Source organism: Bicyclus anynana, chromosome 18 (genome assembly GCF_947172395.1).
Source record: "Bicyclus anynana chromosome 18, ilBicAnyn1.1, whole genome shotgun sequence".
NCBI lineage: Eukaryota > Metazoa > Arthropoda > Insecta > Lepidoptera > Nymphalidae > Bicyclus > Bicyclus anynana.
Window position 1 is genome coordinate 13,744,720 of NC_069100.1, and position 12,419 is coordinate 13,757,138.

General features: G+C 34.8%; 1 protein-coding gene across 2 annotated transcripts in view; it reads right to left on the reverse strand.

Moving 5' to 3' along the window:
* Window positions 1-12,419, reverse strand: part of LOC112045933 (cyclin-T) — a 41,520-nt gene that overhangs the window by 27,392 nt on the left and 1,709 nt on the right. For both annotated transcript variants that reach the window (XM_024082330.2, XM_052887016.1), the window contains 6 exons: window positions 6,617-6,734; window positions 5,552-5,659; window positions 5,361-5,469; window positions 2,973-3,109; window positions 1,654-1,804; window positions 520-639 (listed from right to left, as the gene is read on the reverse strand). In XM_024082330.2, coding sequence (XP_023938098.2) covers window positions 520-639; window positions 1,654-1,804; window positions 2,973-3,109; window positions 5,361-5,469; window positions 5,552-5,659; window positions 6,617-6,734 — 743 coding nt within the window. The remainder of the gene's footprint in view (window positions 1-519; window positions 640-1,653; window positions 1,805-2,972; window positions 3,110-5,360; window positions 5,470-5,551; window positions 5,660-6,616; window positions 6,735-12,419) is intronic.

Below are 12,419 nucleotides of genomic sequence, written 5' to 3' on the forward strand. Positions count from 1 at the left end.
TATAAAAGTCAAAGGTGACCGACTGACATAGTGATCTATCAACGCACAGCCCAAACCACTGGATCGGGCTGAAATTTGTCATTTTTAGTCAGTTTTATGACGTAAGCAACCGCTAAGAAAGGATTTTGATCAATGCTACCCCCAAGGTGATAAATTAGGGTAAGAAAGTTTGTATGAAAATATGTCATTTTACGGCGATTTCGCCGATTTAGATAGATTTTACTCTGAATAAACGACGAAGTCGCGGGCGCTCGCTAGATAACGATAAAAACAGATTAACTGCTAAACGAGCTCTCAGAGGCATAGGAATATAACACCGCTTTCCAATTATTTTCACTGGAAGATACAAGCGATCATTGAGTTACTTTTTATGCCAGAAAAATCTGCAGTTTCCACAGGATTTGTTAAAGACTGAATTTCACGCGGGTGTCTGCTAGTAGGTATGTAAAGTGAAAGACTAAAGTTACGCGAAGTCGCGGGTGTCCACTAGTAGATATGTAAAGTGAAAGACCAAGTTACCTTTATCAAAGGACTTGTCGATCTCGTCGCTGTTGACGAGCGAGTGCTTCTTGTCGAAGGGCGAGTTGGCCACGCCCGCCGAGCCCGACGGGTGCGCGTTGGAGTGCGGGGAGCTGCCGCCTGTGGACGATCATCATCATCATCATCATCATCATCATCATCATCATCATCAACCGATATTTGGCTCACTGTTGAGCACGAATCTCCTCTTAGAATGGAAGAGGCGCTAACTAATGCAATCATTGGAGCATTGCCGAAAAGTTGCCCGTCTGTCGGTGTTCTACAGGATTTATTTCAGAGAGTGCGCTCAGGAACTTATCGATCTAGTTCCCTCTTTACCTTTTTACCAGTTCAATGGTAAAAAGGTGAAGAGGGAAGTCTGCATCCATACGTAGTTGATGTCCCCTGGACACGTACGAAGCGTTTCAGTTCTTCGTTCCGCACTGCGAAATTATGGAATGCCCTTCCAGCTACCTTTTTCCCTACCGCCTACAACATGGGTATATTCAAGTCAAGAGTATGACGGCCTCCGTGGCGCAGTGGTATGTGCGGTGGATTTACAAGACGGAGGTCCTGGTTTCGATCCCCAGCTGGGCCCATTGAGATTTTCTTAATTGGTCCAGGTCTGGCTGGTGGAAGGCTTCGGCCGTGGCTAGTTACCACCCTACCGACAAAGACGTACCACCAAGCGATTTGGCTTTCCGATACTATGTCGTGTAGAAACCGAAAGGGGTGTGGATTTTCTTCCTCCTCCTAACAAGTTAGCCCACTTTCATCTTAGATTGCATCGTCACTTACTATCAGGTGAAAATGTATTCAAGCGCTAACTTGTAAAGAATAAGAAAAAAAAATTAGTATAGGGCTCGCCCCCTGGTGCTTATGCTTGCTTATTATTTGAAGCCCAGTTTTCAAAAGAAAAAAAAAAGAATTCAACGGTTAAGAGCGGTCAGACTCATCACAGAGGGGTCGTGGTTCGATCCTTGTCCCATTGGTCTATTGTCGTACCCACTCCTAATACAGTCTTTCCCAATTAGTTGAGGAGGGGAAGGGGAATATTGGTCATATTATAATAAAATATGGCAAATATTCTTCAAAAAAAAAAAAAATTAAAAGGGAGAATAAACAAATGCTCACTGTTGGACATGGTCATCATCTTCCTCTTCAGCCTGGACGGACACTTGTCGAATATGTGCAGGAACTCGGCGGTGAGGCGCTCCAGCAGCTCGGTGGTGACGCTGCGGTCCACGTACGAGAACCAGTGCCGCCCCTCGTGCGACTGCGGGATCTGCAACATTACGGGCCATCGCACACATATTCTAGATATTGATCTTATAGGAAAAGGGGCAAGCTTATAGGGAAGTCTTATTATAGTGCACAGAGTAACCAGAGTGTCTTTACAAACTGCGTGCTGACGCCGGTGCAACCCAAAAAAAAAAAAAACAAAAGTCACGCGTCTCCTTGACATCCGCATATACAAACTTTTTTCATAATTTGTATTTCATAATTTAACACTAACAACAATTACGTAAATTAATATAATAATCAATAATAACCAATAAAAAAATACTCTATCTTATTTCTTTAGTTTTTGTGAACGCCATTTTTCTTGCATAATATTAATAATTACTGATGCGACGGTTCGTATCGTACTGACAAGAGAACGTATTCGTTACTGAATTTTGTGTCCGTCCGTGGCACGACACCGTCATGTTCCGTACTGCTACATCTGTATATTATTGATTAATCTGTGTTATAGTGTAAATATATATGATATAAGTGCGGTAAGTTGAAAATTACAGCCGAGGCGATATTGCAAGCTCGAGCCGTAGGCGAGAGCTATAGTAAGGAAGCAGAGGCTGTAATTATCAAAGCGCACGTATGTCATACGACATTTTATAACATATTTGCGAGTAAACACACTTTGAACACACTTTCTGAAAATGAATTTGCATCTTTGCCTATTTTTCATAGGGTGACATTTTGATATGTTTGTCATCTTTGCACAGATAGCGAAGTGCGTGCATTTTTTTTAGGCAAATGCACTAACAACAGCCAGCATTACTAATAAAGTAAATTAATGTTTTTGTGTTTCTGTTACAATAGACAAATTAAAAATGAGGGTATAAATCGCGAGTCATTTGACAACTTACTTAATTACAATTACCTAGTCTATACTAATATTATAAAGCTGAAGTGTTTGTTTGATTGTTTGAACACGTTAATCTAAGGAACTACTGGTCCGATTTCAAAAATTCTTTCAGTGTTAGATAGTCCATTTATCGAGGAAGGCTATAGGCTATATATTATCCCCGTATTCCTACGGGAACGGGAACCACGTTGGTGAAAAAGTTCATAAAATAATGAAAATAGATTAATAAGATATAGTTAATATATTTTGTACAACTATGACTTTAGTAAAGATTTGACGATTTTATAAAAAAAAAAAAACTCACCGCCCAGTTGCTCCATTTTGAAGCCAAATGTATACAGAAGCAAGCGACCACAGTCGGCCTATACTGTAGACACATTGTGGTCAAGTGCAGACTGTTGGACGCCATGAAGTACGACGTCTGCGCCAGATCCTTGGGGGCTGTCAAAATGTAAAACATAATGTCAGTTTTTGACAGACAAACAAAAAATATTTCACTGGCGATGGTTGCAGCAACTATTGTGGTTTTTCTTAAGAGCGATGCCCCATTAGTGCATCTCGTTACATTGCATATTCATTTAGTACGAAATACGGCTAAAACTCACGAGATGCAACGTGCCCGACTAGTTTCGAACCCATACGGGGCTTATAGTCATGAGTTGGTTCTTGCAACGATTTAAACTGCGACACGACTGTATGTCATCTTGATTGGAACAGTCTTCGTTGCGTTGTTTTTCATATATTTGTCGTCGCAGGCGACATTGCAACGAACGACGACGAAGGACGGGGTGTTCAATTGTTTTGTATGCATTGGTGAGGGTGCGTGCGTCTTTTTGTGCTGTGACGTCTTGCGTCATCGCAACGCAGATGTGGCATACAATTCGTTGATATGTTGTAAAGACGCAACGCACTAATTAGGCATCGCTCTTACAGCTACATGTTAAAAAGCAGTGTTCTAGATGGAATTGTGTTGAAACAGTTATATTTTAACAGCTTAGGTAATAATCACTGTCAATGTCAAATTGCTTTTTTGCTTCAATAACATATTTCGAAAATGATTATTTTAAGGGAGTCTATTTTTTTTACTTTCAAAAAGTTGTGCCAGAACTACTCTATGTGTTTTTCTAAATTAATTATTTTTTAATTAGTAATTTTTTGAGTCCAATATAAAATAACAATGACAACCAAAAATTAAAATTAATTATAGTGTGCCAGGCAGACCTGGAACATTCAGTTATTTAAAACTTCGTCAATTCATTAATTTTAAAATTGATTTAACAATATTAAAACTAAGGATGGACTTACTACAATACTTATGCTTAAATGTTTAAAATTAATGTGTACATTTATGTTGTAATAATATAATTTCATTTTTCATGCTATTATGATATTTGATTTAATTCAGTAATCATAATGTAAGGAAATACATATTACAAAAATAAGAAATATGCATGTACTTCTTGTATCTTTTTGATTGATTTCTGAGATATCCAAACTATAATAAAAGCCATACTATGATGTGAAACATTGAAATTACTTATTGGGAACTAGCAGACCCGGTCAAGCTGTGCGTTGACTTATGTACGTTTCTTCCCTACCCCTACCCTTGCCCTACTCCCACCCTACCCCTACCTTGAAAAAAAAAGCTCTGTAAAAACCATTGTCATACTTCAAGGAATATTCTAAGAAAAGCATTAGCCAAATCGGTTCAGCTGTTCTCGATAATTAACACATTTCATTCATTTTTATTAATTGTAAACATACAGTGCAGTTTATTATAGTTTACAAAAGTGTTTGTGTGTAATAATTCCAAGGTGACAGTTATGTTAGATGGTGATTGCAGATGGACATGACAAACACACATATAATACATAATAGTTACACATACCTTCGACAGTGGCTAGAAAGTGATACTTGGCCAGTTTCTTTTGCTTACACGACTTGCGTTTATGCTGATTTTTGGGAATGGCTTTGAATTTACTTTTTTTTAAATACATTTCAAATTGTGTGACTTCTTAATTAGACTTACTAAAGAAAAATAAGTGGTGCAATACAAGCGGTGTGCTTGTATTAATCAGAGACCTACCATAGGAACTCCATAATTAAGCAACATAGGCTAATTAAGTTTACACTCATGTCATGGAAATATTGTTTATTAGGTCAAAATTATATATCAGACTTATTTGAGTTACTGTTAAGACGGTTTTGTCTTTATTTGTTTGGAGTAGTGAAATTTGTAATTATTAAGTACTATTGAAATATGTATATTCTTAAAGTAAACTTAATTTTTTAACTGTATAATTTTTTTAGATTTTTTTTAGCCTTTATTACTAGACTACGGCAAACCCAAAAGGAAGGTCAGTAATTGTTTTGATTCAGGGCTTCTTCAGTAGTTTTGCTTAACTAATATCGCTAATCCTAACATATGCACAACATAAAAGAACAATGCTAATGATATTTGCAGGTAGTTTCATAATATTTTATCACACTTGCAAAATATTTGATCGATCACTAATGAGAACACTGAAATTGATTAAAATGAAACTAAACCATTTATATTTTCAAATTCAAAGATAGAACATTCCAAAGCCATCCCCACTACCAATCAAGCGACAAAACGACATCGCCGCACCGCAAACGGGTCACTCGTGCGCCGGCCGCCGCGGTGGCACGTGCTAACGTACTGGCTCACCTTTTACAAGGTGGCAGGTCCGCACCACATGCGTGTGCGGATGGTCGATCGCTACATCGAAACCTAAGGTCTGTAGCAGGACATTCTCGTTGAATACAAGGTCCTGCGCCTGGAATGATAAGGCTTTTGATATTTTACGGCTCAATTTTCTGATTTTTTGTATGTTTCGACGTTGGTCTGGCTTTACACACCTGTTCTTGATACTGTTCCGAGGTGAGAGCATTGACACCTTCACCTCTGTGGAGGCAAACATGGGCCACCTTTATCACATATTCTAACTTTCTGGGCTGTTCCTCCACCTGGAATGATAAGACCTCAATGAAATCCATACTCATTACATAAATTATGATTATTGATTATTACATTACTTTCTAACTCTTCGTGATAAGTTCTCATTTAGGATACTTTCCTAAACGACTTGTTAATTACTATTGTCATCAGTACCTATTACTAATTTTACTTATTAAGGCAAGTGCTGGAGTAGCTTTTCTGAACTGTTACTTTTTCATCTGCTATGTTTCACGAATCATCGATCAGATAAAACATTCTCTATGTAGATTCACTTGTTTAGGATAAGTTGACTCTACAATACATAGTAGTCTAGTCGACACTTATTTAAAAGTGTCATAAAGTCATAAAGTCATGTTCATTATTTTTCAACTAAATCCTAAAAAGACATAAATGTAGAGACAGTCAACATGATGTAATGCCACACAGTTTTGTGTTGACTCTGAAGAATAAAAATAAAATAATCTTTTTAACATAAAAGTGGAACCGACTTCAAACAAGTAATTCAGTTATTTCATTTTAACACAAAATTACTATACCGATCTTTATGAAAATAAAATGGGACCAGTCTGAAAGTATACTCTTTCAAACAAAAAATAATTTTCAAAATTGGTTAACAGATGACTAAAATTTTTTTTTTTTAATTAATTACTATTGTGCAATCAGCTGCAACAGTTTTAAGCAATTGCTTGTGGGTACTACATGGCCATGCTAATTTATCTTATTTGTTAATTTTTGTATTTCATTAGTACATTTGTACATTGTTATCATTTTGATTTTGTTTTTTTTTTTTTACAGGAGATCCCATATGTAGCCTTCTAACATCTATTGGATGCCCGAGGGCAGTAGCAAGTTTGTTTTCATAGATGACTAAAATGACAGAAATAAAAAAAAATTACACGTCTAATTGAGAATGTATGTACTACTATTTTTGAAGTTGGTTAAAAAAAAGTTAATTTATATGTTACCTTGGCGGCAAGGAACAGCGCCGCGGCAGCTATCGCATTCCTGTGGAACTGCGTGAACGAGTGGAACGCGTAGAAACGGTGCATGTACACAATCGCCGTGTTTATACATAGTTGAGATCTGTGCGGCACTTGTTAAGGAAACACTTGGTATCTATTACACATACAATAAGTATATAGCTATAATATCTAAACAATCAGCATCCTAGAATTGGATATACAGAAAAAAAATAATAATAATAAATATACTTAAACAATACACATCACTATCTAGCCCCAAAGTAAGCATACAGAGTAGCTTGTGTTATGGGTGCTAAGATAGTTGATATTATAATATTAATATACAATTATATACTACATATAAATACTTATATAATGTATAAATACACACAGACACTGGAAAACAGCCATGCTCATCACACAAATATTTTCCAGTTGTGGGAATCGAACCCACGGCCGTGGATGCAGAAAGCAGGGTCACTACCCACTGCGCCACGCGGCTGCACTATACAGAAGTCTGTATAGTGCGGCTATTTCAACATCTACATTTACTATTGCTTTGCAAATCCTGATTTAGACCTTGCATCTTCTTTACCTAGAGTTAGGTAGTGTTTTGTTTTTGTTTTCTTGTTTTATACACACATATTTCGTTTTACATGTAGTTTAATCTAAATTTAATATTGTTCTTTGTACATTAGAATTCTGTATTAATTATAAATTATTTTGTATTAGTATACCTAGTTCGGACTACTTTATTGTTTTAGTCGGATGCCAACGATTTTTGGTTTTACTGCGCAAAAATCATTTGTACTCGGCTGGATTACTGGAGTAATCCAGCCTTATCCTTGTCCTTAGTGCATTCTGTGACAACCAATAAGTGGGTCTGCAATAATTGCCGTAACTTATAGTATATTTCTTCATATTTTATTATAAGATTTTAATTTTATTGTAACCTGTTGGTGTCCTGTTTAAAAAAAAAAAAATAAACACCTATAGTATTTGTAGCAATATAGCCATAAGATCTTATGTATGGAGCCACTTAAAAACAGTCAAGATTTTAATACTGACTTACTGTAACTTATCATTTGTAAAATGTATGGGTAATAATGATTGCTGAGTGAGCCTGACCCCATTTATCAAGACCATAGTTACCGACCAAGTAGCAGTTCTATGGGTCATCACTGGCAAAATGCACCGTTCGAAGACTTTCGTCTTCAAGTACTGAGGAATTTTAGACAAAACAACATCAGTTGAGAATAACACTGGAAAACACCATCCGACGACCGACAACATTGACTGAGTTGTAGGGCGCTACTGAATGTTGGTGGCTCAGAACTGTGGTGTTTGGAAGTCCATACAGGAGTCTTAAGTCTACTGATGGATGTCCATACACAAATAATGGTCTCAATAGCCTTTAGAGCCGTAACAGCTCAACGGTTAGAGAGGTCAGATTCATCACATAGGGGTGGTGGTTTGATCTCCGCCCCGTTGGTCTATTGTCGTACCTACTCCTAATACAGTCTTTCCTGACTAGTTGGAGGGGAATGGGAATATTGGTCATATTTAAAAATATATGGCAAATATTCTTTTAAAAAATACATGCAAAAGCAATCAAAATAGATTGTTTATCCTGTCCCTGATTCAAAACGTGAAACTAAAATATTTGTTTAATTTTATGCAATACAGTAAAAATCTATAAGCAAACCAAATAAACATAGGAGAATGTTTGAGAATTTGTCAAAGGTATAAAAATACAATTATATCCAGTAGTTGATAAATAACTGAGTCATACAATTTCAGTGAAAAAGCATATGACTCATAGGTAAGTTATTAATCTGTATTAAAATAACACCTATTCAAATTCTGTTTATTCCATAAAAACAATAACTTTATTCTTTAATGACTATATTTATACATATAATAAGTATACATTATACTAAATTATAATAGAAAGCTTATTTGTGATGCTTTATTTTATCGTTGTAATCTCACGGGAACGGGAATTACGCGTGTGGAACCATAGGGCGTCAGCTAGTAAATTATGTATTTTGCTTTGACAAAATTAGTTCTTTGCCCTTTAGATTTCTTAAGTGTAATCAGGTGAACGAACCTTGAGAGGGAAGGCTTAAGATATTTCACTTCAGTTGTGTGGGCCAAAACACACACACATAGATTTTTTTTAAAAATACAAACATCATACCATTTCCGTTATTTCATACTAGCAGACCCTAGTATTTATAGTAACATAGGCTGTATTCCTAGGCAGGAATACAGCCTATGTTAATTTTTTAGTTCAGTCCAGTAGTTTTTGAGATTATTCTTAACACACAAATACAAATATTTTTCTATTGGATAGAAGCAGGCGTTACTTTGCGGAAGTTCATCATGATTATACAATGATTTATTTATTTTGCTATCATCCGCGAAAATTCGGCGAACCCATGCGACAACGTCACCCAGGTCCCTTTGCAATTGCACGTTGTAGAGTCAACATCTCCTGAGGATGCTCCGGTTTCGGGGTGAAACGTACGTAGAGAGTATTTTGTCGGACCTGGGTGACGTTGTCGCATGGGTTCGCCGAATTTTCGCGGATGATAGCAAAATAAATAAATCATTATATAAATATTTTTCTGTAAGATTTTAGTGTAGATTGTACTGACATTTCATCTAACTTTTAATAATAAATTTTAATTGTTTCACTTTCATTTTATTTCATTGTATTGCCAATTAAATAAAGTAAGTTCTATTTAAAACATAAAAAGGCAGAAAGATTGACCTTCACTCTGCTACCATTTAAACACATAATTAACTAGAACATTTATAATGATATGAGCCGTTTTCATTGTATTTGCACAATAATAAAAATAAACGTGAAACACATATTGATATCACAATGAATTACTTAGTGTTAAGCAATAAGTAAAATGAAAGATACAAAATTATTATGAAATATCTTTTAAATTACAATAAATTGCTCCTGTTGATCCATACTAATATCTGTCAAAAGTAAGTCTGTCTGTCTGTTACCTTTTCATGGCTAAATCGATCAAAATATATTTTGGATAGTTATTTATAAATGCTATGTTGATGCAGAACATATGCTATTTTTTATCGCTAAAATAAATAGAGAAGGGGGTGAAATAGGGATTGAAAGTGTGTATGGAAAGTCGAATAGAATAGTATAGAATAGAAATGAAAACCCAAACCCAGTTTTGAGGCTGAATTTTAAAATTTCTTAAATCACATTATTTTTCATATTTTTTTTTTTTAATTAATGCACAATTTTAATATATAAATGTGAAATGTCATTCATCACAAAATCTAGAAAACCCTTGATTGTACATCAAAGCGGTTTACAAAGCTAAAATTTGACAGGGAGGTAGTTTACAGTTAGTAGGTTTTCGAGATAGGGCCAGATTAAAGAGCTTTAGGGGTAGACAAAAATCTAATACTGGCAATTCCAACATAACTTTTAAGTCTTTATTTGATAAAATATTGTTTACTTTACATTTATTTATTTAGTCCACTGCTTTCAAATGTAAATAGTCAACTTGATCTTGGCATACATTTTGGCATCACTATTTTTAATCATTTGAAACACCTGTTTCAGATAACAATAGTGGCTCAAGGATTTCCATTTACCTAATTCTGTAGTAAAGCAACTATAACAAAGGCATCATTAAACAAATCAACCTCGTAAAAACTACATCCATTCTAACAACTAAAAAGTTAGTTTTTAGAACAAATGCTTAGGTTTCTATTTAAAGGGTTTTTTTTTTATTTTCAGGGAAAGAACAAATTACTTTTAACCATAAGTCCCTGAAAATATATGTGGTTCAATAACTAAATCCCATTCAAACTAGAGAGACTTAATATATCACAGCATTCCATGGTTCTGTATGGATGACAGGTCCATTACAAGACTGAAGAAAAATTTTCGAGAAGTGCCCAGGATGCACCAAGAAGCAGTAGTTTTTTTACAGAACTTCCATCATCATCTCCTTTCCCTTATCCCACATATGTGGGGTCAGAAGGATATGTCAATCTTTTCATTTATCTCTATTACTCGTCAACTTAGCATCCACCCCCTTTACACACCTCTTTTTTCCTCCTCTTATGTCCTTCCACTTGCATATTCAACATTTTTATAGTAATATGACATTCCCATATTACAAAACTTTAAAATTATAATTATTTATTATCAGGTGTGCTCAGCTAATCTATACTTGAATCAAAGATATATTTATCTAAGATTAGATTTATTATCAGATATAAAGAGATAGGGACCAAACTGAAGTCAAACAAGTCAGAGTCACATAGCATCATTAAACCGACCCAGCCTGCCTGTCTAAGATGTATATCAGCATATTATCCACGCTACAGACCAGTTTAACTGTCTGTATGTACATAGTGTCAGTCAATTTTACTGAAACTTTTTCTGATGATTTTGATTGAAATTGCAGTTAAATTAAACTGCACAGTAAAAACTGAAGATCTGTAAAGAATGTTAAATCTAATCTAACCTAAAGTTTAGTTTAGCCTTTATATTATTTAAGAAAAAAAAAGGTAAAGTGCACTGACCAAATAAAGGTCTCCCACTCAGCATAAAGCTGCAGCTAGCTGCAGCGCTGGTTTTCAATGGAAGCTTTTAAAAGGGGGCCGGTAGCGCCTCTTATTCAAAGCATTATTTTTCATTGTATTTTTGTTTTCGCAATCAACTAACATAATTTTTTCAATGAAATTACATAATTATCGTCATTTTATGTAAAGTGGCAGCAGTTTCATTGAAATATTCATGTTAGATGATTGTGAAAATGAAAATATTCTGTAAAACAATGCAGTGACTTATTTTATTTTATTTATTTGGGATCGAAAACAGTTGTGTACAATAATATAACTTACAAAACTTAAAGTAAATTTAAAAACAAATAGTTTACATACACAACCCACATCTCTATCCACAAGTAATTATACAAAATGTAGATAGGGCTGATAAAAATTATTTTCAAATTAAACTATCTAACAAAGTGCTTTTATACAAAGAAAATTTACACTGAGAAAGTTTTGAATTTTACACTGAGATAGACAGCTTGTGAATGGCCATTTTTAGAAATCAAAATAGTGAATACTAACTGCATGAGAAAGAAGTGTTGATTGGGTGCTTGCAGCTTTTATTACATACCTATTGCCAATAATTTTATACTATTAGATGTGTCACTAGCACAACTAATAAATAAAATAAAAATAAAAAAGCCTTTATTGCTGAGTTTTGTTTACAGTGTACATTTTAAAAAAGTACTTAGTATTTGCCAAATTACTTAGTAATATACAAATCTTTAAATAAAATACCATTTTTTTTTTTAGTAGATAATAATAACAATTACTATCGGCAAACAGTCGTTAGTCTGCAGCTTGTCTAAATTGAGGCAAATAAAGTTACCAAATAAGGCTTAATTTCATGTAGTCACATCGTAAACAATGAAAGTTATTGAAGCATAATAATGCCTAAATATTGTCTACAATGCTGAGTTTTGTGTGCAGGAAGTGGGAAAAAAATATACTATACATGAGAATATAATGTAAATAAATATAAAATTAACATGCCAACCCACATTAGGCCAGCGTGGTGGACTATTGGCCTAACCCCTCTCATTCTGAGAGGAGAATCGATCTCAGCAGTGAGCCTGAGTGAGTTAATAATGATAAAATATAAAATTGTACATGAGTGTAACCATTAAACTAGCTGAGTTTTGAATACTTTTTGTGGTGATTTTGCAGGCATGTAACATATCTTACAAAACCCTTG